Source organism: Phycodurus eques, chromosome 12, assembly GCF_024500275.1.
Source record: "Phycodurus eques isolate BA_2022a chromosome 12, UOR_Pequ_1.1, whole genome shotgun sequence".
Taxonomy (NCBI): domain Eukaryota; kingdom Metazoa; phylum Chordata; class Actinopteri; order Syngnathiformes; family Syngnathidae; genus Phycodurus; species Phycodurus eques.
In genome coordinates this window covers 20,145,487-20,173,407 of record NC_084536.1, presented here as the reverse complement: position 1 = coordinate 20,173,407, position 27,921 = coordinate 20,145,487, and the positions used below count along the sequence as shown (strand labels likewise).

General features: G+C 40.9%; 1 protein-coding gene across 1 annotated transcript in view; it reads right to left on the bottom strand.

Moving 5' to 3' along the window:
* Positions 1-27,702, bottom strand: part of asic4a (acid-sensing (proton-gated) ion channel family member 4a) — a 93,154-nt gene extending 65,452 nt beyond the window's left edge. Inside the window, exon 1 of the mRNA XM_061692396.1 lies at positions 26,942-27,702. Coding sequence (XP_061548380.1) covers positions 26,942-27,517 — 576 coding nt within the window. The 5' untranslated portion in view covers positions 27,518-27,702. The remainder of the gene's footprint in view (positions 1-26,941) is intronic.
* Between the last annotated feature and the right edge of the window lie 219 nt (positions 27,703-27,921).

The following is a 27,921-nucleotide window of genomic DNA, read 5'->3' as shown; positions in this document are numbered from 1 at the left end:
ACTGAAGAGTTATATTAAATATCAAGTACATTTAAGTGTAAATACAGGTTGTTTCATTTGTTTTACCTCTATGTATAATTTACAAACAAAGACCAGTGAGGAATTAAATAATTGATTTTCAGGGGGGGGGGGGGGGGGGGGGAGGCTGTCACGGTGAATGACTGGTTAGCACATCTGCCTCACAGTTCCGATGACTGGGGTTCAAATCCCGGGCCTGCCTGTGTGGAGTTTGCATGTTCTCCCTGTGCCTGCGTGGGCTTTCTCCGGGTACTCAGGTTTCCTCCCACATCCCAAAAACATGCATGGTGGGTTGATTGAAGACTCTAAATTGCCCTAATGGTGTGAATGTGAGTGCGAATGGTTGTTTGTTTATATGTGCCCTGCGATTGGCTGGCGACCCGTTCAGGGTGTAACCCGCCTCTCGCCCGAAGATAGGTGGGATAGGCTCCAGCACGCCCGTGACCCTCGTTAGGATAAGAAGAAAATGGATGGATAGATGGATTTTCAAGGGGGTTTTCAACGTTCGTGTAATAAATTCCAATAACTGGGTTCTAATACTGCCTTCCAAGTATTTCAATGAGAGCTGGGTTAAAAACAAACTTTATCTTATTGTCTTTGTTAGAGGTGTGTTTTAGCTTCTGTGTTAGTATGTATCTGATCTGTATCGTCAGTGTCTGCACTGCTGGCATGGTGTAATAAACCTCACAGAATACTACAATCATCAACCGCCCATTTTGTGAATAACTCAAACCATAACGGTCTTCATGAACGGAATATTACACAAGCATTTGACATCGACACACGTTCCACGACATTGTCATTAAAACCCCAAATCGGAAAAACCTCAGCTGTTGCTCATTCAACAGGAGTGTCTCCTTAGTACTGCACCGCAAGTGATGTTGAGATCTGGTTAACATTCACATCATGAGCCTCTCGGCTGGTTTAAAAAAAAAACATGGCAGCTCATTATAGATTAAAATTTTTTGCTAGGGTAAAACGAATACATGAAATCTTCATTACCCACAAGGCAGGCAACAGGCGGAAGACACCTTCAGAATAATTTCTTTCTTCTCCAGGTTTATTGGTCAGATCAGACGCTCTCTACCATCCCCCTTTTTATTTACATGTTCCCGTGCCAGTCATGTCAGGGTCACTGCCTAATCACATTAGGGCTTGATCAAAGTTGCGAGAGCAAGAGGGAGAGCAGGAGAAGCACATTTCTCACAGTGTGGGGATTAAAGCTCAAGCAGCATCCCAGGATCATCTGCACCGAGTCGTATCCCACAAGTCCCGAGGCTTCAGATGGCTGGTGGGTGGTGGACAGGCTGCTGAACCTCTTGTAATCTGGAAGACAGACTACTAAGGGCAAAGCCAAACTCCATGTGCCTGGCGAGATAGACGACTGACTTGATAAAGACAAAAAAAAAACAACAACAAAAAAAACATGCAGTACATGCAAGTAGATCACTGCAGCAAACGTGTCTGAGGTGGGTTATCATGTGATCTCAAGTTCGGGGCATCGGGAAACTGCAGGAGTAGTTCTCAGAAACACTTTCTCACCATTTCACACAATCTACTAGATTCAGAGTGTAAAAGACGTGCTCCATGTCACACAGCCAAGGAGATGTCACTCTCTTAAATGACATGTACTCTCGATAGGACATCATCTCCAGGTTTAGTTTAAACCTTTACCAAAGTGATGAAAAGGCTAAATCTTTGAGAAAGGAACCCAAACACACAAACTCATCCGTGAAACTCTGTGGAGTTAACCAGCTGGTCATGCAGTTCTACTTATGACAGAAAACTAGCTGAGACTGTAACTACAGCGCCTCTGCTGGTTGGAGCCAAGTAGTGCACTAACTTTTGTCTCAAATACTTAATGGATTCAAAAATGGCTCAATTAATTCTTCTCCTCAATGTAAATAATTTTCATTATTATTATGAAATGAAACCCAAATGAAAAGAAGAAAGCCTTACTTTATCGTTTTGTTAAGATTACACTTTTGGTTTGTCTGCAACTGTTTACATGTGAGCAGCATCATCCATAATCAACTCCTACGCACAAGAATACAGCTAAGACACCGTTCATGTTGTGTCCATTCCCAATTGAGCAGATAGCCTTATTCCAGTGAATTCATTTGTAAGATATTTCAGTGAATCCAAACAAACCTAATAGCCAAATGTTGAGAACTAAGTGCTCCAATATGGATGGTTAATTTTAATTAAATTAATGTCACCGCCAGCTTAACCCTATTTCGTTGTGGTTCCGCTCTATATAGCAGAGCTGAACGTTAAAAGATAATGACAAATGAGTGTCTAAGTCAGTGAATTTGCAAGTATGCATGAAAAATCTAAAGAAATAGAGCGCCTGATTGAAATCAGGACTTGCATTAGAGTGGGGGGATATATCTCTGAAAAAAATTCTTATTAGAAATGATAAGAGGTATTTTTTGGCGGATAAGTTCTAGTTTACAGCCCTTCGGCAGCGAGCTAGAAAGTGAATATAAAGACAGGGGCCGCAGATCATGATGACAGGCCGGCGAGACGGCGTAGTCAAATTCACGGCCTGATTTCCTGCACTGCTCAAAGTGACACGAGAATCTTTATGGTAGTGATCCACTTTGACGACAAACGGTAACAACATCGGAGTTTGAAAGCGATTATCAGCCAGCCGCAGTAAACACACTACTGACATTTTAATCAAAAATCCCAATGTGGGATCCATTCAGATGCATTTCACATCTCCAGGAATACAAAATATTGAACATGCCATGCAGGGCCTATGAGATCTGCATTGAAATACCAACATTAACCTTTTGTAAAAACTTGGCTACGACATTAACCAGCCATCCAATGCTACAATGTGCCATTAAAACAGCTAAATTGCACTGATGTAGGGAGTCTGGCATTTCCAGACATTTCATATTTCATTCATATGTCATTTATAGTTCGCCTCTCACAGACTTTGAGGAAATCTCTGTGGAAGTATTTGATATGTATTTCCAGTATGTCATTTCTTGTATGTCATCAAATAACAGAGTGGTGTCAGTGTTTTTATTCTTATTAAAAAGATAAATCAACAAACCGGAGAAAAAATTCAAGATCAATTTCAATATCTAAAATCGGAATAATCTCTGATTTAGGGTTGGTATTTGTCTCCCCAGGCAGATGAACGCTACTGTTTTGTTGTTGTATCACCCTGCTGAATGTGCTCACTTATCCTTGGGAGGCACAATCAAGGGGAAATTCTCATGCCAAACATCGCACAGACTGGACACCAGCAGGAGACACTTTTGCTGGGGCCAATTTGTCTTTGAAGCAAACTGTCACCAAGTTTTTCCAGTGATGTATTCACGAGATTATACCAGCCTCCCTTTTTCTTATTGTTGAATTCGTATCCACATGGTGTTGAAGAAGGACATTGTATTCCGCAACGATGCAGTGGATGTAACAAGTCCTGTACGTCATTGTGAGCCAACGAAAGGGTAGTAAGCGGGGTACACGTAGTGATTTTGAACATATCCGACTGTGAGCTTTTCCGGTAAATTCACTGTGATTGTACACTTTGTCATTTTTACTGAGTAAGAATACAGGAGGGAGTAACAATCACAGAGTCCGTGAAGGATTTGCAGTTATGACTATTGACCAGCTTGAACATTTAAGATCGTCGGCCTCAGCCATTTTCTGAGCAGATCTGGGAGGAAGAATAACTCTTAACACACACCACACCTCAGGATAATCTTTGAAATATGACAATGATTAGAAAAAATAAATGCCTTTGCACTTATAATGTGGTCTATGTAATTATAACATCTTTTGTTCTAGCACGAAGATACGAAAGCAGACTGTATTCCTCTATTTTATGATCACTTTGCTGTGAAACAAGCAAGATTTCTGTGGTTGGGGGGCCGCCAGTTGCGCGAGGCAGATGATAACTGCCTGTTGATTTGTGTACATATGACCTTGCCTCAGGACAAATAGGTAGACACTTCTTAGAGCAGCCATCAGGTTGTATTTTAACAGTCTCCTTGCACGCAAGTTTTTAGTAAATTGCATCTCTCATTATTCTCAGTGTTTGTTCTGTCTCATCCACTTAAGTTTTGACATTTTTTTCCCCTTAACAACAACCGTGACCTTTGTTGCCGCTGATCGGAAAAGGAAAACAAAGCTAAAAAAAAGGCCTGATTATCGGTATGTGTGTACTTCTCTTCAGGGTCATATTGCAAAGCAAAGTCTTAAGCTCTATGACACTTGATATTTAGAATTTGTTTAGGCAGGCAAAATCTACAAGGAATATACGGTTATATTCCTTGAACAATTAGGGATCTCTTGCATGGTCTTTTGTCCAAAGACCCCCCGAATGATCACTCCCTAATGAGATGGTAATCGCAGCATTTTACACTGGTGTTTGGAAGGGTGATGGGTTTTATTTATTCAGTGGCATCTACTCTGTATACAGGCGATGTCTGGCGAGATCAGACCACAGTGTTGCATAACATGCATTTGAAAGAGGCTCGGTTAAAGGTGACCTCTTCAGAGCATCATCATATAAGCCTTTTAAGAATCCGTTTTGGTTTATTCGTCACTGTCCGAGCTGTATTCTTTGAGCAGGATGTTGAATAATTTAGGAATAATACATTTTTGTTGTCATCCATTTCAAAAGGGGACTTAAAGACACCAAAAAACAATGCTTGTCAATTCTTTGCTCTTATTGTTATGCACGAAGTAGTGGTTGAAGCAGAAAATTGCTAGTATTGATTACGTCCTAGGCAAGGCTATGCGATGCCATAGGGGAGAGTGCTTGACTGACATGCATGGTGAGGCAGACAACAAGGAAATTAAACACATGATGGCTGTATTTGGATGACTTGAGCAGCATCCAGTAGGTGGAAACAAGTGGGAAAGCTTTAATTTGACGCTGAAGCCAGCTCGTCATGAAATCGGGTCTGCAGCCGACCTCAGTAGTCGCTCTGTTCCCCACTGAGCTTTTTTTCGCCCTTGCGCAACTCAGCCAAGAGGCGCGGCACCGCTAAAGCTCATTTTTCTTTTAGCTTTACGAGGCTCACACCGGTGTGCAATTGTAACATCATCAATAATCAGTACAATGAATTATTAGCCAGGGGATAAGGTCTCATGTTTATTTGGCTTACAGTAAAGCTTGGCAATTAAAACACTTGCCACAATGTCCCAGAAGTCTCTCAATGTCATGCAAATTACGTATTTAAGATCTAAATGCACTAATTAATAGCCAGTCTAAGGGCATGCTCTTATGGCATGCATATTCAATCTGTCTCTCGGGACCACTTTCATCATAGAACACACGTGGCATTTATTTAGAAATATCCAGCTAATTCTCTGTAGAGAAGCAACAGTGAAGGTCACACAATGAAAAAAAAAAAAAACACACACTGATTTATGAGTGAAGCCAACTGACATTTATCCCTTCACATGGACTTTCAAGTTCTGTTTGGAAGATGCTGACACCCCCCGCCGCCACCATCCCTCTAAAAGCGAATGTCAAGGATGCGCATAAACAGCAATGCCTTACCTCATTACTGATCCTATTTATTTTAAGGCGATGCCCTTATCACATAGTTTGTAATTAAATGCATGAGACCACAATTGTGGAAAAGATTTGTCATTTTTTAAATTGGCAAGGTCATGCGGGGGTTGTTTAATGGATGAGCCATTTGTCTTTCCCAGCCACAAACACGTGTTACATGCTTTGCTTGTAAGATCTGACAATCGCATTTTTTTGAGAGAGGCTAATTATAGCTGCCTCCCATGTGTTGGCATTACCCCACAGAAGCACGCAAGCATCTGCAAGTCCAACAAATGACACACTGAGGAAGGCTATGTGGCATTTTACATTTTTCACTGGCACGTTTAGAAATTTATTAGGACGACCACTGGCTTGTTCTGACAATGACAATTAGCTGTTGTGTCATGGTGCTTGCTCATAGAACCTCACGTCACTATTGTAGCGGAGATGCACGCCGCAACTTTGAGGCGTCACAGAGACTCACGACCACCTGAGAACCCCCACTCCTCCACGCTGCCCTGCTTTGAGACGGCAACCTGGACAGGGCCTGGTGTACGTCAAGTGGACCTTAAGCTAATTAGCAGCTTGCCGTCAAATCTTGATTCCTGTCTCCAAAAGACCCCTTCCGGGACCAAATGGTTGGGGAAGTCTATGTGGTTAATATTCACCCATGCACGTGAGGCGCCACCCACTGACGTTGAGAGGAACTGCAAGCAGAACTTGTGGACGTGCCTTTGATGTTGGTTAACGGAAGATAAAATGTCCATTTTTATATCTTGCAGACTCTGTAGAAATATTCCAAATGTATGCCTTTGTGTCTGTGTCCCCATTCTCACTTTGACAGGTCCTCTGCAAGATTTTGAAAGCTGTTCATGATTTGAAATCAAACAGTACGAAATGTCGTATTGGACAATAAGCAACCCATCTGCCACGATCAAAGTTTAAACAATGATTTTATGCGTATGAGTACAAAGTTGGGAGTGTTTGAGATTAATATTATTTAAAAAAAAATTTTTTTACTCAAATTTGCAGACAAGATTCAGGCTGGTGGGCGTGGTCTTCTCCAAGTCGGCACTCCCTCTTCCTTGGGGTATTTAGCTCTAAACTCACACCTTTCTCTCTCAATTGAGTACAATTGAGCTGAGTTGAGTTGAGGCTTCTTTTTCCTTCTGTGCTGGTAGCTCGCCAGCTGGGTGGCCTCCGGCCACCCCTCCCCCTTCTTTTGTTCCCTTTCTGTCCTCAGGAACCTCCGGGTGCCACCACGTGCGTGAACACCCGCCGCCACCAAACTGACGGTGTTTTTGATCTCAGAAGTCGACCGTGAGGCTACGATCGCTTTCCCTAGCCACGATCGGTCGGCGGGGCCTCAACGAGCAACTGCCGGCATCCCGGACGGATCCCGCAAGTCTCTGAGGGCCAGAGCCACCAGGTCAAGCGGCAGGGAAGTTATGACCGCATCCCAAACGGGACAACAACTTTCCTTTCCCATTTCTTTTTAGTTTTGTGCATCTAGTTTTTCTTCAACCGAACCTTCTTCGTTTCCGCCTGAGGTCCGGAGGAAGACCACCCCAAAGACCAGCTGATCAGCGTTCGTGAGTCGACACTGCAATCCTTACTATGATGTACAACATCAGTGCGTAATAATTGTGGGGAAATTACTAGCTTCATACAAAATCCCAACTTTGCCTTCTCTCACTCTGACTCAACGCATTAAACGCTCACACGCTCATTTAGTTTTCGCCCAGCGACCACACACATGATGACCTATTTTACATTTTCGTACGCCTTATTTATTTTCTTTCATTCGTTTACCCCTAGTGTTATTTTCTTGCTGTAGTTTGTAGTTTGTAGTTGTAGTTGTGTGTTTCATTAAATATACCATAAAATTCCACTCGTGGTCGTATTTTGTGTGTGTTCTGAATTTGAGTAAACCTCTGTAACCTCGGACTCAAAATGTCGTGGAGTGTAGCAACCTACAGATCATGAGACTGATTTAAAAAGCTTTGTCGTCATTTCGCCTAAAGTTAAACTTACAAATGTTTACGTGGTCCCTTTACGAGACCTTCATTTGATTTTGACAATCAAATCAAATTTTACGATAAACCGGAAGTAACGCAAACGTCGCTCCCGGCTTATTACTTTATCCTAAATGAACTACAATTCTTATTTCGTACATAATCGCGACGCTATCATGTCACGTGTAAGTTAAGACAACTCTGTATGTACCATTTATGTTCTTTTCAGGAGCAGTGTTGTACGTTTAATGTCTTGAAATGTTTAGTCGGACAATTTCAAATGTGTCTGAACGACGACATACGGTATTTGGAAAGGTAACAATCGCTCCCTATGATGAACGGATACAGATACAAATCTGTTAATAATCCGGTCATCTTGTAATGGTTAGCAGGGTAGAATGGCATTTACTCTGAACTAAACGTCAAAGCATTGCTCATTGGTAGCATCAAACATCAACCTAATTCATAGATTTCACCCGATTTTGACTGAAAAATATACTTTTATAGTGACTCATCGGTGCAAAAAAATACGTTCACTATCCAAGGTTGTCAGCATGAAAATCAAAATAAGGTCGACCCGCTCTTGTCTCATGGGTCTTTGCTCATCTCCAATGCAAAGTGAATGAGGGACCTTTGGCCTGGAGCATGCATCCATTTTCTATACTGCTTATTCTATTCAGGGTCACGGGGGCGCTGGCGAGAGGCGGACTACACCCTGGACTGGTCGTCAGTCAGTCGTAGGGCACATAGGGCTCTATAATGCGAGGTAGATGGGTACCCTCCACTTGACTTCATCCAGCTATACCATAATCAAAATATGACCACTGTAGGACTGTGACATTCTGAAAATGTTACCCTATAAGGATATTAGTGACAAGTATGAAGGCTAATATCCTCATCATTTTAACAAATTGCCAATGACCATTTGCTTTGAATTGCTAAGTTCCACTTTTGACATTGAGACGCCTCTATGGGTGTAAAATGGCTTCAGTGAGTGAATAGATTTAAACGGATTGTATGGTAAATGGATTTGGCATAATTATCGTATTGAACAGACAGCAAATGAAATTCACGAACTGAAAGCATTAAACAAATATGGCGAGAAGCAAGAAATGAAACGCACAGCTCTGTAAAATAGTTGAAATGGTTGGCACTGTACATATTATACAAACTCAATTCCAGTGAAGTTGGGACGTTGTGTTAAACATAAATAAAAACAGAATATACATATCTTGTCTTTGTTGAGTATTCAATTAAATATAGGTGGAACATGATTTGCAAATCATTGTATTCTGTTTTTAGTTATGTTTAACACAATGTCCCAATTTCATTGGAATTGGGGTTGTACAATATATAGTGTCAGTAAAATCTAGGACAGAGGACTATTAATGTTCGAGGGAGTCCTCTCCTGGGGCCACAGTGTTGATCGGAGCAATAGGTCTCCTTCCTACTGGATCAATGTCAGCACAAATTTCAGATTGCTTTCCTGATGCGTGCCAGGTTATCTGTGATTCAGCTTTAATAGGTTATTGAACGGATCCAGCATTAAGGGAGCGGGGCTGTAGTTCACATTATTGACAGTGAAATGTTCACGACTTTGTCATTACCATGCGTTAGGACAACAACGAATCTTGACAACGCCATCAAGCAACATAACAGTTATACACTTGTTTAAACAGAAAGTGCTACTTTGTGAACATGTGAGCAGGAGATAAGAATAAAACGCATAATACAATATATGGGAGACAAAGTAATGTTAACTGAATAAGTCTCCAAAACAACGACAACAACAAGGACTGAACAGAAACTTAAAAACAAGTAGCACAGCTGGTCAGGGCATGAGTGGAAGCACTCTAATTGGTTGAAACAAGAGGGCATAAGGGATGAGACCAGGAAACTAATGAGACAATAAACAACACACACACAACAAACACAGGAGCACCAATACAATGGAGCCCTGGTTTAAGAATTTAATCTGTTCTGTTTGATTTGCCGTGTTCCCGAACCGAGTTAATATTTCCCATTAAAATGTATGGAATGCAATTAATCCTTTCCAGCCCCTGAATGAACCTATAGTTACCTTACTTTTATTGGTGTGTGGTTAAAATAAATACTGTACAGTTCAGAAATCAGTGAAAAGACACTCTTTCGTGTATAAATAATATGATGCATTTGCTAAGAAATCGATGTTCGCACACAGTACTGTGTTGCTTCGGGAACCGTGTTGCATTGTGGGACGTGGTTACCATTTTGGGCGAGTAATATCCGTGGTTAAGTCAATGCTGATATGTCAGGCAGAATTTTAAAAGGCAAGAAAGGGAAGTGGATTTATAAGGAACCATTTAACCACAAAGCCTCACTAACACTATCACCAGCAAGCTCTCGAACTGTGGCCAAAGGTCGAATTCAAGCAGACTCTCTCCTCTCTCTGTCATGAAGAGTAAAAATTTAAATCATCATTATCATGAAGAGTCAAAATTAAAAAAAATTATTATATAAAATAATGAGCTCCTCTGAATTTATTCACAAATGTATTGTTTTACTTCGCGTGACATCTGGGCCTGCTTACAGGAGCTGAACACAAAGCTGATATACTCGCAGAAAGCCAGAACAAAGTATTTCGTTATATGAACGACAACAGATGGATATACAGTTTATGTGTACGTTCTACAATCTTGTGTAAGGGCATTTAATTGTCACTAGGCTATGCTTTTCTGGCATAGATGATCAAAGATACACTATTTGTCGTAAATAAATCGAAATTTTGGGGCCAATTAAGTTCAATTGGAAACGGTCCAGCACCACACTAGATAATGACGGGTAATCACTTTTGACCCAAACGATCTTTTCATTGCCAGTGAATGTCATACTTCATCCTAAAAACAAATTCGGACATTAAACTAACAAACTGAAGTTCAACACTAAACTTAGTTTTTCCACATCCTGTTAAAATTGGAGATAATTTAAATGGGATTTGTCTGTTATTCGATGATGAAATGTAATTTTTTTAAATCAAAATCCTGTATACTGTATTTTCACGACCATAAGGCGCACTTAAAAGTCTTCAATTTTCTCCAAATGGACAGGGCGCCTTATAATGCGCCGCACCTTATGTGTGCACCGAGTTCCAACATCTATAAATGTTGTTGTGTGATGAGCGCCCCGGTTGACTTTTTTTGGTTTATTTTTATTTTTATTTTTTTTTTGCATTTCCTGCCGACACGCTGCTTACACAGAGGAAAAGCGGACGTGGCTGAGGACAGGGGAAGGGTGCGTGATGTACGACGCTAAAGCTGCGCCCCCAGTAGGTATATGTGTTTTAATTGTATTTTTTATTTATTTTATTTTTTTACCGCTTGACTGACTGGGAGCATTTCCGGGGTGTGCATTGTGCAAAACAACACCGGTTTGCCTCAGGACGCCCCCAAAAGAGTCCCCTACGAAGAGACACGCGTACGAAGCACAGTTTAAACTGCAAGCTTATCAGTTACGCGGAGGAACATGGGAATCGAGCAGCCGCGAGAGAATTCAAGATCAACGTATCCACGGTTCGCAAGTGGAGGAAGCAGGAAAATGAGCTTCGCCAAGTCAAGAAGACGAAGCTGAGTTTCCCCAGGAAAAAAAAGAAACACAAAATGCGGAAACAAGGCGGGGTGGCCCCAGTTGGAAGACCAACTCGAGTAATAGATTAATGAGCAAAGAACAGCCGGGAGAAGCGTCTCTACAGTCACCATTCGACTTGAGTACAATAACTCGGAGCTTGCCATCATTCCGGGAGGCTTGACGAACCGCTGGACATCCGTGTAAACAGGGCGTTCAAAGTGAAGTGAGCGGCGTGGGAGCCATGGATGACAGACTGGCGAACACAGCTTTACTAAGACTAGGAGGCAGCGCCGGGCAATTTGCCACAATTACGCCACAATTTGTGACTGGATTGTGGATGCTTTGGCTAACGTGTCTGCTGGCACTGTTGTTCGAGCTTTCGCACGGCAACGAGACTGTCTCGAACCTGGCGTGTTTGATTGAGAACTTTCCCAGCTGTTCATTTCGGATACAGAAGATGAGGACTTTGATGGATTTGTGGATGAGGATTGATCAAAAAAATAACATGAGTACATTGTTAAATATTTCAATAAAGTACAACTGAACTCAGTTTTGCTCCCGCTGCCTTTTTAAAAACATTGTTTTAGCGTGCATGCATGCTACCGTATGTTTCAAGCTAGCGTATGATTTACCATGCTTGCGCCCAATAATACGGTGGGCCTTATGTTATGTCAGTGTTAAATACAGAACTGGACCCCTTAACCGAGACTGCACCTTTTAATACGGTGTGCCCTATGGTCGTGAAAATACGGTACTTAAACACCCAACTTTTTATTTTAGAATGCAGTTGTATCTTTTTGCAGCAGTGCTTTCACTTTTGTATTTCAATTGAGCATCGGGTCTCCGTTTTACATCATTTCCGTTTTGTGCATTTTTATTTGTGGTACAGCGATTTGCAGTATTGTTGCAGTATTTCCAGCAGTGCTTTCACATTAATTGTTTTTTTTTTTTTTACATTGAGCTTTCTTGGCCACCACAGTTGACTGATGGAACCTCTGGAAATGAGCTGGCAAAATAGAGCAAAAAGTAAAAATTATGAGGCTGATGAGTTGGTGGAGTCCAGGCCGGGGGGGGCACATTTATATTAAGGTGATGCTGCTATACACACACACACGCTCAATTTACTGTATTGTACAGGCTGCTGAGACTGGGCTAAACCCAAACTGCAAAGCTTTGGTGATCAAAAGAGCAGAGACAAGCTGGAACTGTCTGTGTTAAATCTGTTGACATATCACAGCATGTGAAGGTCGAGCATTTTGTCAACATGGACAATACTTGACGGCGTGGCTGCCGACACCACGTGAAAGATTTACCGTCCTCTAGTAAGTCAAATAAGACGTGGACAAAACTGGAGGGGGCAAGTGAGAGGTTATTCTATGGTAAGCTATAAAATGAAATGGCTCTGTGCTACATTAGAGCATGATTTAAAACTGCTTATTCATACGTGTAAAAGAACAATCGTTCTAGTTCCTGTAAAATGTGTTATTTTCAATTTCAAGTAGAAATTCTGGTAAAACTGAAGCGGTTTACACATGCATTTTTACCATGTGAGAGACCTCACACACGACTTGTGTGCTTACTGCTCTTATTGTGTGTGGTGTACTCGAGATGACTAACACACCACCTACATAACGATGTCTCCCACCGATAAGCGTGGGTGTCCTCCTCCAAACCAGATGCCTGATGTAGTGCCTAGAGTCACCTCATGGGCAGCATGGTGCCACAGAGCATTCAAACTACCCAAAAATACAAAGAAGAGGGAAAATTTGCTCGTTTGAGGCGCTTCCTAACTGCGTATCATTCAGTTTCATGTCAAAATCTCAGCGACTGCGGCTCCACCCACACACAAAGAATTTGCCATCGTAAATATTAAACAGGTCTAATATTTACGAACGGCTCGAGGAGAAAAAACCTTTAACACAGCCCAACCCATGGGATATTTCGGGACATCCAAAAATCTGGCTTTTGCTGATCGGAAGGTGTGAAGAATGCTCACATTCAGCCTGAATATCTGTATGTGTGTACCTGAATTTACACATGCGTACAAATTGTTCATAATTATTGTTTTTAAATCCCTTTCAGCTTAATTTTTTTATAGGGTCATACATACGTGTCAATCTGACCTAATATTAGAAATGAAGACCAAAAAATGGTTAACCTAAATTAGAGGCATGTCTTCAATCGGTATGCACAAAAAAAAAAGAAAAAAAAGACTGATAACAATTAGAAACGAAGGAAACTCTTTGCAGAATTTGACACTCCAAAGCAGGGCAATGAATAATGTAAACAGTAACTCTAGAGATTGCTCCCTAAAGCCGTGTCAGAGATGGAACCTGTGGAATGGCTTTCCTAAATTGGTTACAGCCATTATTAATGTTCATGTTAATTAATGTTACACCTTGGATTTCTCTGCTTCCGCAATTGTTTGTTGGGGGAAATCCTTTTCGCCATTTAATCAGATTAAATTTGTCCAGCCCGCTGGTGTGACCAGCAGCACTAACATGAAACTGTCAAGGGAACCTTCTGGTATTGCTCCAGGGCAAATCTTGAACTTTCAAGCTGCTCAGCTCCTAATCAGAATGCAAATCATATAGTACCTTGCAATTAATGTCCTTATGTGGACTTTGACCTGACTTGTTGACGTAATGGACCCCAGAGGAAGAGAAGCTGTTGTTGAGCGCTAGCTAATGAGGAGTCTTATTAACACCAAAAACAACAATGATAAAACAAAAAGGCAGGCAGTCGAAAAGGTTTGACACTGAAAATTAATGGTGACAATTGCTGCATATTAGAGCAGATCAAATGTTTTGAAACTGAGAATTTCGTCTTGGGTACTGATTAATTTGAAGGGCTACCAGTTTGATACATAATTCTGAAACAACAAATTGGCTCAAATGATCTTTTATTATGGTATTATTAATAATATGTGAAGACACTAATCATGTTAAAGATTTGTCATCATAATTATCAACAATGATTTAACAAAGTGGAAAACAGATAAATATCAATATGCAATGACATTTTTATGAATCTCATTTTCAAATGAACCATTTCTAGAACATTCATAAGAAATCACAATGTCCCATCATTGGTGAGCTATTTTTAGAAGAGGAGTGGTCCTGTTCTGCAGGCACAGTGTAATTGGACCTTTTTCCACATCTCCAAACATCAGTTAAATTTGATATACATTGCAGGATTGCTTTTGAAATCAACCTAATTACCAGACTTTAGACTGGATGGTTTAGTTGGTAAATCTTAGGCAACGCATAAGGTTGTCAGCATTACAAATCATTACTATTGCCGTCTAAATCCCATTTTTTTCGACTGTTTTATGCATAACGTAGGTCAAAATGAGTCTGTGACATGGTTTAAGTTTGTCATCTCTGCAGTTTGTCGATTGTAGGCTATGCAATAGCAATTTGAAAACTAAACCGCTTGCAAAACAGCTAGCTTTGAAATCGGCGACTTGCCAATTAATATTCAAGTACCTGTCGACTCAACTCAAATTCGCAACAACCAATTGCCGTTGAGAATACGCCGCTTCAGTCACGTCACGTCCTCAGACAATGGCGGACACATGTATCGTCGCAATTTGTTGGCACCCGGGACTCCTGCTGAAAAAAAGAGAAATTTGCGTCTCTGGTAAAGTACGACTGGTTTATTATGGAACATATGCCTTTTTTTGTTGTTGTTTTTTTTGTTTTTATCAATGAGGGAAGATTAGCCCAGACTAAGTATGCACTATGCAAAATTTAACATTCAACATTTCATTTTGTAAACATTTTGTTTTTTATATACAGTGGTGCCCTGAGATACAAGTTTAATTTGTTCCGTGTCCATGCTCTTACATCAAAACTTATCTCAAATCATCTTTCACCATTTAAATGAATGAAAATGCCATTAATCCATTGCAGTCTCCAAGGTCCCCCCCAGAAAAAAAAGTATGTTTTTAAATAACAAATATTGCACTCTATAATATTGTACGTTATCAAAACACAGAATAATAAAATAAGTAAATAGAATGTAAAGCATTAAACAGTTTGTGAATCATAATTTAATGCTGCTTTCAATTCAGTGTGCTGTGCCGTCTGGTGTGCCCGCCTTGGCCACCGGGAGGCACTACTGTTTCGTACAGTCATGCAGACAAACGAAGAAGTAATGTTATTATCTGTCTATGTGTGTTGTTCCATCATATGCGTTCAGATATTCGTTATTTAAACTGTTAGCATGTCAATGGCGTTTTCCATTCATTTGGTCGTTGTTTGTTAGCATTAAGCTAGCGGACTTGCCTGAGGCAAAGCTGTGGATGTTTTACATACACTGTGTAATTCTCTTTAGTTTATGCTTAGTTAGACCATAAACTTCAACTGGAAGTGACATTAAACAGCTTGAAACCTCTCTTTTTGATGAAATGTTCACCGTTTGTTTAAGTGCTGCTTATTGTGAAGTGAGTTGAATTGAGTTTACTGCCATCATAAAGCACTCGCAGCTCTTTTTTTTCTTCAGGTTTAAGTTTTTAAGATGCCACTGTGGTTCTTTGTATTGAAAAAAAACCCAAAAAATTAAAGTGCCCGTATCTTAAGTTTGTGATCGCAAGTCAAAGCACAAATTCGGCCAAATGATGGCTTGTATCTAAAAAAAAAAACCCTTAAGTCAGGTCACTCGTATTTCAAGCTACCACTGTATTATTGTTTACGACCGTGTTGTCACTGTCAGGTGTTGGCGTTTGTAGATTTTTTTGGTGAGAAATTTGGCCGCCTGTGCATGGGGGTTGCTTTCATGTGTTCTCAATGTAAATAGCGATATCAGATGTGCGTCACTTGAAATGTTCATGGAAGTAGACATAAAAAATTAAATAAAAACACAAAAAAACTGATCTAGGTATCGGAATTAGACACTGCTGTATGTGTCCAGTCATAGGAACAAATATTTAAACCAAAGAGCAGAGAATACCGAAAACAAAGTCAAAACAAATTCACACATGTTGAAAGAATCACTCTACAAAATAAGAAATTGCGCTAATTTAGAAGACATGCGTTGAACTAGGGGTCCTTCACAGTAATGGACCTCAGAGGACCTTCAGACCTCATAGCGGTTTTATGTTAACTAAATTAGAATTTTCTGTAACAGTGCATTCTTCCATGATATCAATGTTCATAACTCATTGATTTTAAGTCCGTAACCTTAAATGCGTACGCTGACCTACATTTAAAGCCATGCGACGTGCGTCTCCTGAGAGGAAGAGGTGTGCCGACATCATCACACAGGAGAGTTGCTTCAGGTGGTATATTCTTCAAAGTCATCCGCTGCACGTTTAGAATCTCACAAAATATCACACTTGTCACGACAATTTAATATTTGGGCCACGTGGAGTTCAAACCTCATTGGCGTCATCTGTAGCCGGCACTAATGCTCGTAGAAAGGCTCGTAGAGACAGAAAAGGATGTTAGGATTAATTAGTGAGAAGGCAAGTCGACGGTATGACATCAGACATACGTCAAAGTAAATGCCAAACATCCAGTCAAGCAGACGGACACAAGCCTCCTTTTGGGACCACTGTATATATATACACAATGACATTTGGGACGTACAATATGCTTTTTTCCAGTGGCTAAATTTTTTTTTTTAATCCCAGTCACATACTGACAATGATGTGTATGGCTCAAATCCATTTGTTATAGGAAATACACAGCACACAACCAGTAGGAAAAACAAATGACTGCTTGGTTCACCTCACTGACACAGTGTTGAATCTTGTTCTCCACCACCCACCACTTAAGTAAGGTACACATACCGATATAAACATTTTAACCTAAACCTTGAACATGAGGAAAAACATTGGCTATAGTATGTTTACTGCTTTTAAAGTTTACAGTGTACTTGAGATGACCAACACAGTACACCACACACAACAATATCGCTGCAACCGCAAGTCTCCTCTCCTACACCAGAAGTCAGGCGTAGTAGCAAGGCTGACCTGTGAGAGGCAGCATGGTGCCATAAGGCATCCAGACTGTCGTAAAATACAAAGAACAACAACGAATAGTAGAAGGTTTAGAGGAGTCAGGGGCTAAAGGACTGTTAAGATTAACGTTTATTATGTACCATTTTAGAGGCAGATCAGGGGGGCGGGGGGACTCACTCTTAACAGACCCCTCACCACAGGATAATCAGGCAGGATAATCGTTTAGAGACATCTGATAACCAGGTCTCTCCGAAATTTGATTGGAAGGGGGAGGAAGGTTAAAATATGTCCTCATTATCAGATTGTGTTCACCCTGCTTTAACAGCAATTTTGTTTTTACATGATTCATTTCTTTTAACTGCCTGCTTTTATAACGAAGACATTCTACTTAGTATAAATAAAATATAGGTGCAAATGAAACAGTCAGTGCAAAGAGTGTGCCAGTGTTCTGGGTCAAACCTGGTTCAGAATTCCCCTTCTCAATGAGAAAAAAATATTTTTCAGTTATATTTTTAATAGTTGCATCAAAGCAGTTTTCCCTTGTCATATGTTGAATCCTCAAAAGAAATGTGTTTGTTGTTCGTGTCCTCGGGTACTTTTTTTTTTTTTTATGATATACAATTTAACATTTTTGCATAGATTCTCCAACCTAACAGTAACAATTGTACTTGTGTCTGTCACATTAAAAGCAATCCAGAGGTTAAAAAAAAACAAAAAAAACACTTTTTTGTTTAAGAATAAAAAATAAAAAAAATATCACAAAATGTAGAGAATCAACAATTGGCAATCGCATTTCGGAAATGATATGCTGTTACTGACAATTTTTTTTTCAACATAAAACATACGTAAACTTTGATTAAATATATTTACTTTTGTGCGCAAGCACCTGCATACGCTGTCTCCTGCAAAGTAATTAAAGCATACAAGCAAGGAAAATGAGGACGCGTGGACTTATTATGTGGTGGTCGTGGCCTAAAAGCAAGCTTGGTTAATTTTTCAGGGGAATTTCCGCTAATGCTTTCGAGACTGAGAAACACGACAAAAAAAAGGGCACACTTAAGCTGACAGCTAAGAGGGAATGTCTATTTAGCCAAAGGCTTACAGAGTGACAATTATCTCCACGATGACAGCTGCTTATCATTGTTACTGCAAAGAAAAGAACTGGAGTTCTTCATTAAATGATTTTTAATGTTTCTCGAAAAGCAATATTTGTGGGACTTTTCTTGCTGTAATCCTCATTCATAGCTGTTCATTGTAAGAGGCCCTTATGGAACTGTTTCAGTGTGAGGGCTATGGTACAAGATCTACCAAATAACCCTTCAGAACTGTAAGCCAGTCAGCCTACAATTCTGTAAAATATTTACAATACACCTAAAAGCACACCAGGGCAATACCTAAACGAATGAATAGACCAGTAAAAATCATATATTGCATTTTGTGAGCCAGACGGAAAGCATTGTAACGTTTCCAGAAATTACAGTCAGACCTCCAAGTGGTCACTGACATCTTTTGAAATAGATTTTGTGGAACGAATGCATATTTATTATGAGTCGCACTGACATTGTAGTCGAAATGTTGATGAATCTTCCAAAGTGTATGTAGAAGACCGTCTTGTGATTGCTGTTCATGAGCGTGACTTTACAAAGCAAATGCAGCAAATACACATTTTTTTTCTTGTCTCTTTCAAAAAAGGTGAGGATTGTACATGGCACCTTTCCAAAGACAAAACCAACTATGTTCTTTTTAATATGATATACACTGCGAATTAAGCCAAATTTGTAGTCACTGACTCCCATTTAAAGAATTGTCTGGCCATGTAAAATGGGTTACACACATAATAATAATAATCACGCTGTATTTGATCCTTTTTGCCCTATTCTGATTAATGTCAGCAGAAGCCTGATTGTCAAAAAAATGCCAGAAGAAGCAACCGCAATGTTGTTATCTGATAAACTCACAGTTAACAGTCTCCCATTTCTTTTCTACTGGCCTCCTATTCTTTCTTCTTTGCCTTTTCCAGCAGTCTGGATCCCCTGTGGCACCGTGCTTGGGTTTCGGAAACTAGCAATTGCCGGTGGAAATATCGTTATGTCTGTAGTGTGCTGCGTTGGTCATCTTAAGTACAGCGCACACTATTATGTCATATGTGGGATCGCTCTGATTTGAAAAAAGAAAAGGTTAAGTTTAAAATCGTTGTGTGTACCAGACTTTGGTCGTAATTGGCGAGTCCGGATTAGTTACACAGTGATCGGATGAATTTCTGGCCACCGTGACAGTTAACGAAGCGTTAGGACTAGAACTCCGAAACTTTGAGCCTTTTCACTTACATACACAAATCATGTATTTTTTTTTTTTTCTTTGATGAGTTTACAATACATGCCAAGGTATAATTATATGTACGTTGTTTTGTAGTTAGGGTCTGGGTTGTTTTTGTGTCCAAAAGATACAGTCAAAAAAAAAAATGTTTTCGTGTTTTGAGTTTGAAACATCTATTTCCGCCATATACAGGACTTGGGTGGAAGGATACAATGGGAGAAGGCAAGTAATGGCTCTCATTCAGTCTGTAAACTTCAGTTGTTAGTATTGACATTTAGTCGCATTTGACTTTTTAACGGAATTTAATCGGATGATGTCAGCAGCAACCACATCCAAAATTGTACAATGCATGCCCTGTGCTTGAAAATTGTGGTGAAACATTTCATATTGCTGAAACATTTCAGCTCCCTATGAGCAAAATAAAGTGTATATTGATCAATACCACATATACGCTGAAATAAATAGAAATGTTTTGGTGGGAGCAAATTTGTCACAATTGGTCGTAGCATTAACCAATGCTGGTCCCAAAACCGAAGCGTGGGATAATTAGTCACTCTTGGCTTGGAGTAGGAAGGGCTGGGAAGCGATTTGACTGAAGGATGTATCGATCCTTCGGAAAGGGAGCGGCGCACCGTCAGGAGTCATGATCAATCGTGGAAGCCAACTCTCAATCTGTGAGGAAACCTGACTGTGTTAGTATGGGGAAACATTCTCTCTACCATACACGCTCAATGGAGCTTTGTGTGTGTGCAGGAGCAGGCACATTAACACTCCCAACAACCTGGTGTATGACTTGTCAGAAAGAGACAAATGTCTGTGTGACTAAAAGACTCCCAGGTGTTATAAGAGAGAGGGGCAAGCTGTGGTGAGGTTGGGGGGCTTTGCGGTATCATCGGAAGCCTTTATCGTCATCGAGGCTCACACCATCCTCATACCACTAAAAGCTTCAAGCCGAGGAACTGAGAGGTTTTAAAAATGACATCAAGGTGCTATTGAAAAATGGCGAGCCTCCACAAATATCGGTGTGATCATATCACAGGTGGTCGTCATCTGATAAGACAGGGGAGATGCATGTCAGCGGGAGCGGTAATTCATCTTTCTATGGTATAGTGGAGCAGCAGGGGAAAGTGCAGAGGATTAGGTTGAAGTTGCACAGGCAGCAGTCCTCCTTCGAGTTTATGTTGTTCACTTATTACACAAAGGAAGCAGGTTATGGCCTGGGTAATGTTTGTCTAGCTTAATACATGAGGCTTGGACTGGAGGGTGGAATATATGGGCGAAAGAGGAACCCATTTAGTTTTAGAGCCGAGCAGCAAGGAGATGAGGGTTTCTATTGTTGTTTATTAGTTGGTGAGATTAATGCAGGCCTAAATCTTTTTCAAAATGATCAGCACTAAACTCAGGCATTGGCAGGTTTCTATGTCACTTTTTGTACAACCCAAACTCGGAGAGTTTGGTCTCACTGGAGGTCTATATTTCTACTTGTCATTCTAAATTATGATTTGTATTTTTTTTTTTCGTTAGCAGAATTATACAAAAACACATGCAAGATGGATTGTATTGAGGTCTGTCACATGGACCAATGAAGTGGAATCCGTTACATTCTAGACCAAATTCAAGGCTTTTATTTTAGATATTCACACTTTTTTTCTGATTAAATTAGCTAGCAAGATTTGACAAAAAGAATAGAATTTATCTCCAGGACTTTTTATAGAGAAGGGTTGCAAAGACCTTAGAATAACCAACACTATTTGGGTGTGGATCCGAGAATTTATATTCATGTTTTGTCGTTACTCCGTTGGTATTGGTGTTGGACGGGGGCCCACCATCAGACCCAACAGATGGAACTGATGTGATACAATTTCAGAAAACTTTATAATCCACATTACCACCACGATAAATATACTTACTTACTCGCCATTCATCGCTGTACCTTCCTTACCACGTCACGCTACGTCGTTTGTCTTGTGTCCCAAAGCTCGGTACACCGGGACACTGCATTTATTATTATTTCCTCCATTTACTAAACGTCGTCAACTCTGCCAAAATCTCTTCCTCTCGCCACTCAAAAATGACTCTGCCACCTGTCGTCACAGCACGCTGTTGTCTGAATTGAAATTTGCCGTCGCGCCACCAAGCGATGTGGCATGGCGCTTCGTCGGCGTGCCGCGGCAGCATATACATAATGAATGGGTTGGTCAATGGCACTCAATGTAAATGTTTTGTTCAAACTCGCTTTCGAAAAACATACGTACAGTATTTTCACTAGCTGTACGTGACCCATCCAACCAGTTGAGAATCACTGATCTACTTGGCATGATCAGATATTTTTATGTCTGGATGAATAAAACATAATTGCAATAACAAAGATTGTGAAGATTAAGGTGGTGAGTACAATTGTCAGTCTTAGTAATATCTTTTATTCGAAACTGTAGGCACATTTTCATTCATTTCTATGATAGCATTGTTTGGCTCTAACGTGCTTGGAATTTCACCACAAAAATGATGCCCATTTGCATATAATAAAAATTGGACGAAGGAAATGTGAGAAAGAAACCCGTAAACACACAGTGTGTGTGTGACATGTTTGTTTATGTCTTCGATGGTATATTATTGTTGCCTCCAGGGTTGAAATCCGGCTCACATGACGTTCCATATTAAGCTGCAGACACACACACACACACACACATGCACGTACACACACAGACACGCAGCAGTGCAACTGTAGACGCCGAATTGACAGGCCGTTGGTGACTGAACCAGTCCGGATAGCCAGTCACTTTCACGCTCTCACCCTCATCCTTCTCCATGCGGTGTGTGTTTGTGCACGTATGTGTGTTGTGGATGCATTGAACCCACTGGGGAAGTGGTTGTCACTCTTACACTTTCCTGCACATGTGCACGGCTCATTTCTTTAGACACACAACACATGCACACAAAAACACACACACGCAGAACTTACAGACATGTACAGAATGTGCTTCTCATTGTAATAACAATGATAACATTAACTTTAACACTAGCTTAACTTTAACATTAACATTAACTTTCTACATCAAACCTGAAGACCTGGCAATCTGTATACATTTTGGATAGCCGGTACACATTTAAAAATACAAAATAAATAAGAATAATTCAACACGGATGACTGGTCATGATTGCTCATCTGAGTAAGTGCACATTGTTTTTTTGTATTTTTATTAGTATAGTAATAGTGAGTCGGAAAATTTCATTTCATTTCACTGACATTAAGTTACATTGTCAGTGTTTCAGCTTTCACAGTAGGCTATGCCTATGAGTATCAATGTAACCATAAAGAGAGGAGTGGATCGGTTCATTATGGAAAAAAAAAGCAAGCTTTTGCTTAACATTACCACAAGCTACTCAGAATCATCTGTTTGTGTGTGCGTGCTTGTGTTAGGCTGTATAATCTCAGTTAATTAATTAGAGAAAATTAATGAATTTAATGGCACTTTTCTATATTTCTGCTCTTCAAGCAACAAAGTTTCTCAAGGCCTTAATTGCATCATCCATCCATCCATTTTCTGAGCCGCTTCTCCTCACTCGGGTCGCGGGCGTGCTGGAGCCTATCCCAGCTGTCATCGGGCAGGAGGCGGAGTACACCCTGAACTGGTTGGCAGCCAATCGCAGGGCACATACAAACAAACAACCATTCGCACTCACAGTCATGCCTACGGGCAATTTAGAGTCTCCAATTTTTGGGATGTGGGAGGAAACCCACGCAGGCACGGGGAGAACATGCAAACTCCACACAGGCGGGGCCGGGGATTGAACCCGGGTCCTCAGAACTGTGAGGCTGACGCTCTAACCAGTCGGCCACCGTGCCGCCTTAATTGCATCAAATGCTGTAAAAAAATAAAGTCTGGACGTTCAAACTAACCACACTACTCTGTCATTGGTTAAATCCACATCACATAATTTACAGATGCCATCATGTTCATGTGCGTCTTCATTTCCACCAAAGGCTTGCAGTACTTTTGGTCACTTTTGGGCCTTTTGTAAGTGGATATTTGGCCAGTTTTGGCAAAATGATTGGTTGTGTGCCTGTAAGCTGATGCAAGGCGTGCTGATGCAAAACTCAGAAAAATGACGGTTAACTAAACAAAATGTAGCATCTTTCTCTTATTGTTCACTAACTGGCTATGATGCTAATATAAGAGTGACATTAAATATATATATTGTGAGGTTTCTGTGAAAAATTTCACTAACATATGGTAAGTTTAGGAAGTAGTCAATTGCGTTGCATTATACAGTGATGTTATGTCAACCTTAAAAACACTGCTTATTGTGTCCGATCTTTCTATTCAATTAAAATTCAATGAATAAGAAACCCTCTAATTAATTTCATTATTTTAGTGGAGGCCCATCAGTAGTCATTCGACATTACTTTGTCAGGAAAAATGTGCTTAAAAACCCGTGAGTGCTTCCCTCTCGAGTCAGTTTACATCCCGCTGCTCCAAATAGGTATAATTTTCCACAATTGAGAAAATGCTTGTCTTTAAAATCTGTGCTTCAGAGTTTTATACAGTAAATAACAGAAGAAATGTAGTTTGTGGAACATAAGCATGGTGCGTACAATAGTGTCCAATGGTGTGTACTTGCAGAGAGATTTTCACTCTTACCGCTATGGAAAAATAGATTCCATACTATGAAACATCCAATTATCTACACAACAGCAACAGCACATTATGAGACTAACAGTATGCTCCTTCAGTTTACTTTGTGCAGAGCATCGTAAATGTGAACCCAGATTTTAATAGATTACCTCACAAGCTACCTCTGAGCTGTTTAGTTAGCTCCATCAATATATGCAGAAGGAATATGTCCTTGCTGAGAGCAAAATCTAATAATGCATCAGCAAACACAACTAGGAGTCAGAGCAAACCTATCAAAAGCGCTGCCCAGGAAAAAAAATAAAGCCAAAGGGCTTGCAGCTCATCTTTCTGACAGCTCCACACAATAGATTTACAATTAAGCTGTGTTCCACTTGAAGTATTCTATTTATTCATGGCTTGTTGAATCAGCTTTATCTTGTGTGATTAAACCAAGTTAGTTATTGCCTGTATTAAATAATCATAACGAAGAGAAAGGGTAAAATACATACATTTCTGCATGGTAATATTTTTCCATCCATAAATTGCAGCAGCCAGACAAATGTTTGCAGATTGTTAATATACACCTTTTGAATGGATGGAGACTAATGGCTTTCTGTCATGAATAATTTATTTAAAAATGGAAGGTAGACATACATGCATTATTTCTAAAACTAAAACATTTAAATAAATGAAAGCACACAAAAGAAGCAATAATTTCTCATAGAAATCTCAAACATGGGGTGTTTACAGATGATTTAAAATCCATCCATCCATTTTCTGAGCCGCTTCTCCTCAATAGGGTCGCGGGCGTGCTGGAGCATATCTCAGCTAACATCGGGCAGGAGGCGGGGTACGCCCTGAACTGGTTGCCAGCCAATCGCAGGGCACATTCAAACAAACAACCATTCACACTCACATTCACACCTACGGACAATTTAGAGTCGTCAGTTAACCTAGCATGTATGTTTTTGGGAAACCGGAGTGCCCGGAGAAAACTCACGCAGGCACGAGGAGAACATGAAAAGCCCACACGGGCGGGGCCGGCGATTGAACCCCGGTCCTCAGAACTGTGAGGCAGAAGCTCTAACCAGTCGCCCACCGTGCCGCCTATGAGTTAAAATGCCAGGAAAAATTGCAATTGCATTTTGTCATGAAATGTCTCCCAGAAGCATCGTGTCCATGGTGGCTACTGCCAAAATGAAACATCTGGCGCTCCCATAATGATCAATAGGGAGAAAACACATTACTAACCACCAATCTGTGGAGCGGTTTCCCCACCAGGGCAGAAGTAATGGCTGAGGTACACAGGGTTTGTACATGTTTGGATATGATTAATAGGGCATCGTCACTAATAATGACTTCCTTCCATTTCCAGGCTCAAAGTATAACAAATGGCATCTAAGCTGTTTTTTTTCCTTTTCTTTACAAAACACCCATGCAGGCAAACATTTTCATGCGCTTTCTGCGCTGACCATCCTGCTCTAACACTTCCGCCATGTTCCCAAATCCGAACGCAGATTAAGTGATTTGTCAAGCGTGGAGACAGCAAGTAGCCTGTAACAAATCTAACTGACAGCCTCCGAAAATGCAGATACACTCGATCACAAGGCTGACAGAGAGGAACAAGCAGCCTAGGGAGCCGATGAAGTCATCCAGAGTCCAAAAAAGTGCAAATAGATGCTTCACTGACTGACATCTGACTGACATTTACTACATGACACATTTGTCCCTGTAATATAAGTGGGAAGGATACTCCTTATGGTGCAATATCAAATTTTAAAGCAATATTGTCACTACAAACTGCTTTTCCTCCCTTGTGAGGGATCAAATGCACTCTTGTCAGTCGGTACAACTAAAAGGCTCAGAAGCACAATTACCTGTGACGTTCGATAATCCCCATTCATGAAATGTGCGTGAATAAATAAGAGAGAGAAAAACAATGAATTATTTGTGTGTAATTTGAAAAATTAATTAAAGCCAATGTGTGCTGCCTTTGCCGTATTAATGTTGAACACACACCATAAAGACTTGACATGCGCTTTATCAACGATGAAGCAATTGCATATTCTGAAAAGATGGGGGAATCCATATCCTATGAGGATACTGCCTTTAATAACTTCTGTCTGAAACAACAAGAATCTCTCTCTCTCTCTCTCTCTCTCTCTCTCTCTTTCTCTCTCTAACACACGCAAACACTCACTCCTGCCCATCTGCATGGATATTGTTTCATCCCTTTTAGTCAATCTGGCTAATGCAAAAATCATGTATATCTGTCTTTAAATATTTAAACTCAACAGCAGCCCGATTGAAATATCACGAAGAAGCATTATGCTCCTCTCAAAAGGGAGCGAGAGAGCGACGGAGGGAGGAAAACACAAGACAAGGCTATTTTTGACTATGATTTTATTTGCCGTGCACTCTCGGCGCAAGGAGTTTGAGGCAGCATCAGAGAAAGGTTTGCTGGGGAAAAGTACGCATATTCCTTTTTGTTTTGGTCTTTTGATAGCAGCCTCTGATATTTGTCATAGTCGACGACGGAGAGATTGAAACACTCAGCTGGAGTGGAAACACTGTCGCTACGTTAAACTTAGTGAGCCGAAAGGTGGCTCACTGATGGAGCTCGAATCATGAATCTTGCATGAAGAAACAGATCATAGGGACCACTTGCTCCCTGGAGATGACTACACACACGTCATGCCTGGTTGTTCAACCGGTTTTCTATGAACAAGTTGAGACTTTCGGAACTTAAAGTCGAACAATGTGTGCAATGAACGATATATAAGAAAGATTCTTCCATGAATTTACTTTGAAAAGTTCAGATGATGCAGAGTGATGTAACCCGGTCCAAGAATGTTGGATAACTTTGAGAAACTTTCCCACTCACCACGGTGAAATCCTCAGCTGAGCAGTTCTGCCCGCTGAAGTTGCAGCTCATGAGCATCTCGTCCAGCTGATGTCCCGTCCTGTTGAAGATGTCCTGCATGTCAGGGGCAGGGTACATTAGATCGGTGGGCTTGTGCCCGTCCCTGTTTTTGGGGGGCAGTCCCGTCAAGTTAGCCAGGTGGTAGATGTCGGCATCGGTGAGCGCGGAGAAGCGGAAGCGGTTGATGTTGCAGATGGTCACGGCAGGGAAAACCATCTCCGGGGTCGCCTCTTCGTTCAGGGCAGTGACGTGGGGGTGCTCCAGGTAGGAGATGGCACACTTCGCCGCCTGGTAAACAAAGAGTGCCAGTGAAGTGAGGAAGGCAAGAGCCCACAGAGTCTGCCGGATACCAAGTCGTCCAGAGACAAAGATGTGATTAATCCCATGTAGGGAGCAGGAGTTTGCAAACCCAGCCAAATCCTTGGCCGGAGGTGCGCAGCTCTCCTCGATCAGACTCTCCTTGTCCCCATCCTGCTTGTTTTTCTGCTTCTCATCCTCCTCTGCAAACTTGATTTTGCAAACAAATTCGATAGGCATGGGGGCAGCCAGGTCTGCGTTTGTTTGTTTTTTGTTTGTTTTTATAGCAGCTATCAATCCCCTGATCACCTCCTCCTTTGACTTTCCTTGGCGTTTGTGCTCCAAGCAAGAAACAACTCCAGAAAGAAGAGAGAAATCGAGAAGAGTTTGCTGCTGCTGCTGCTGCTGCTGCTGCTGCCGCCGATGCTGCCTGCACTGTGACTGATAGTGCTGCTGCTGCTGCCTCTACCACGGCTCCTTGTGACCACAGCGCTGCTGCTGCTACGCTGCTTTGCTCTCAACGCTTGTCTCACTACTTGATCAGCTCACACGCGCTCGCTTATCAGCCGTAATACAGCTGTCAACAAAAAGAAAAAGAAAACATAAATAAATAAACACCTTGAACCGACGCAAGTAAATGCAGC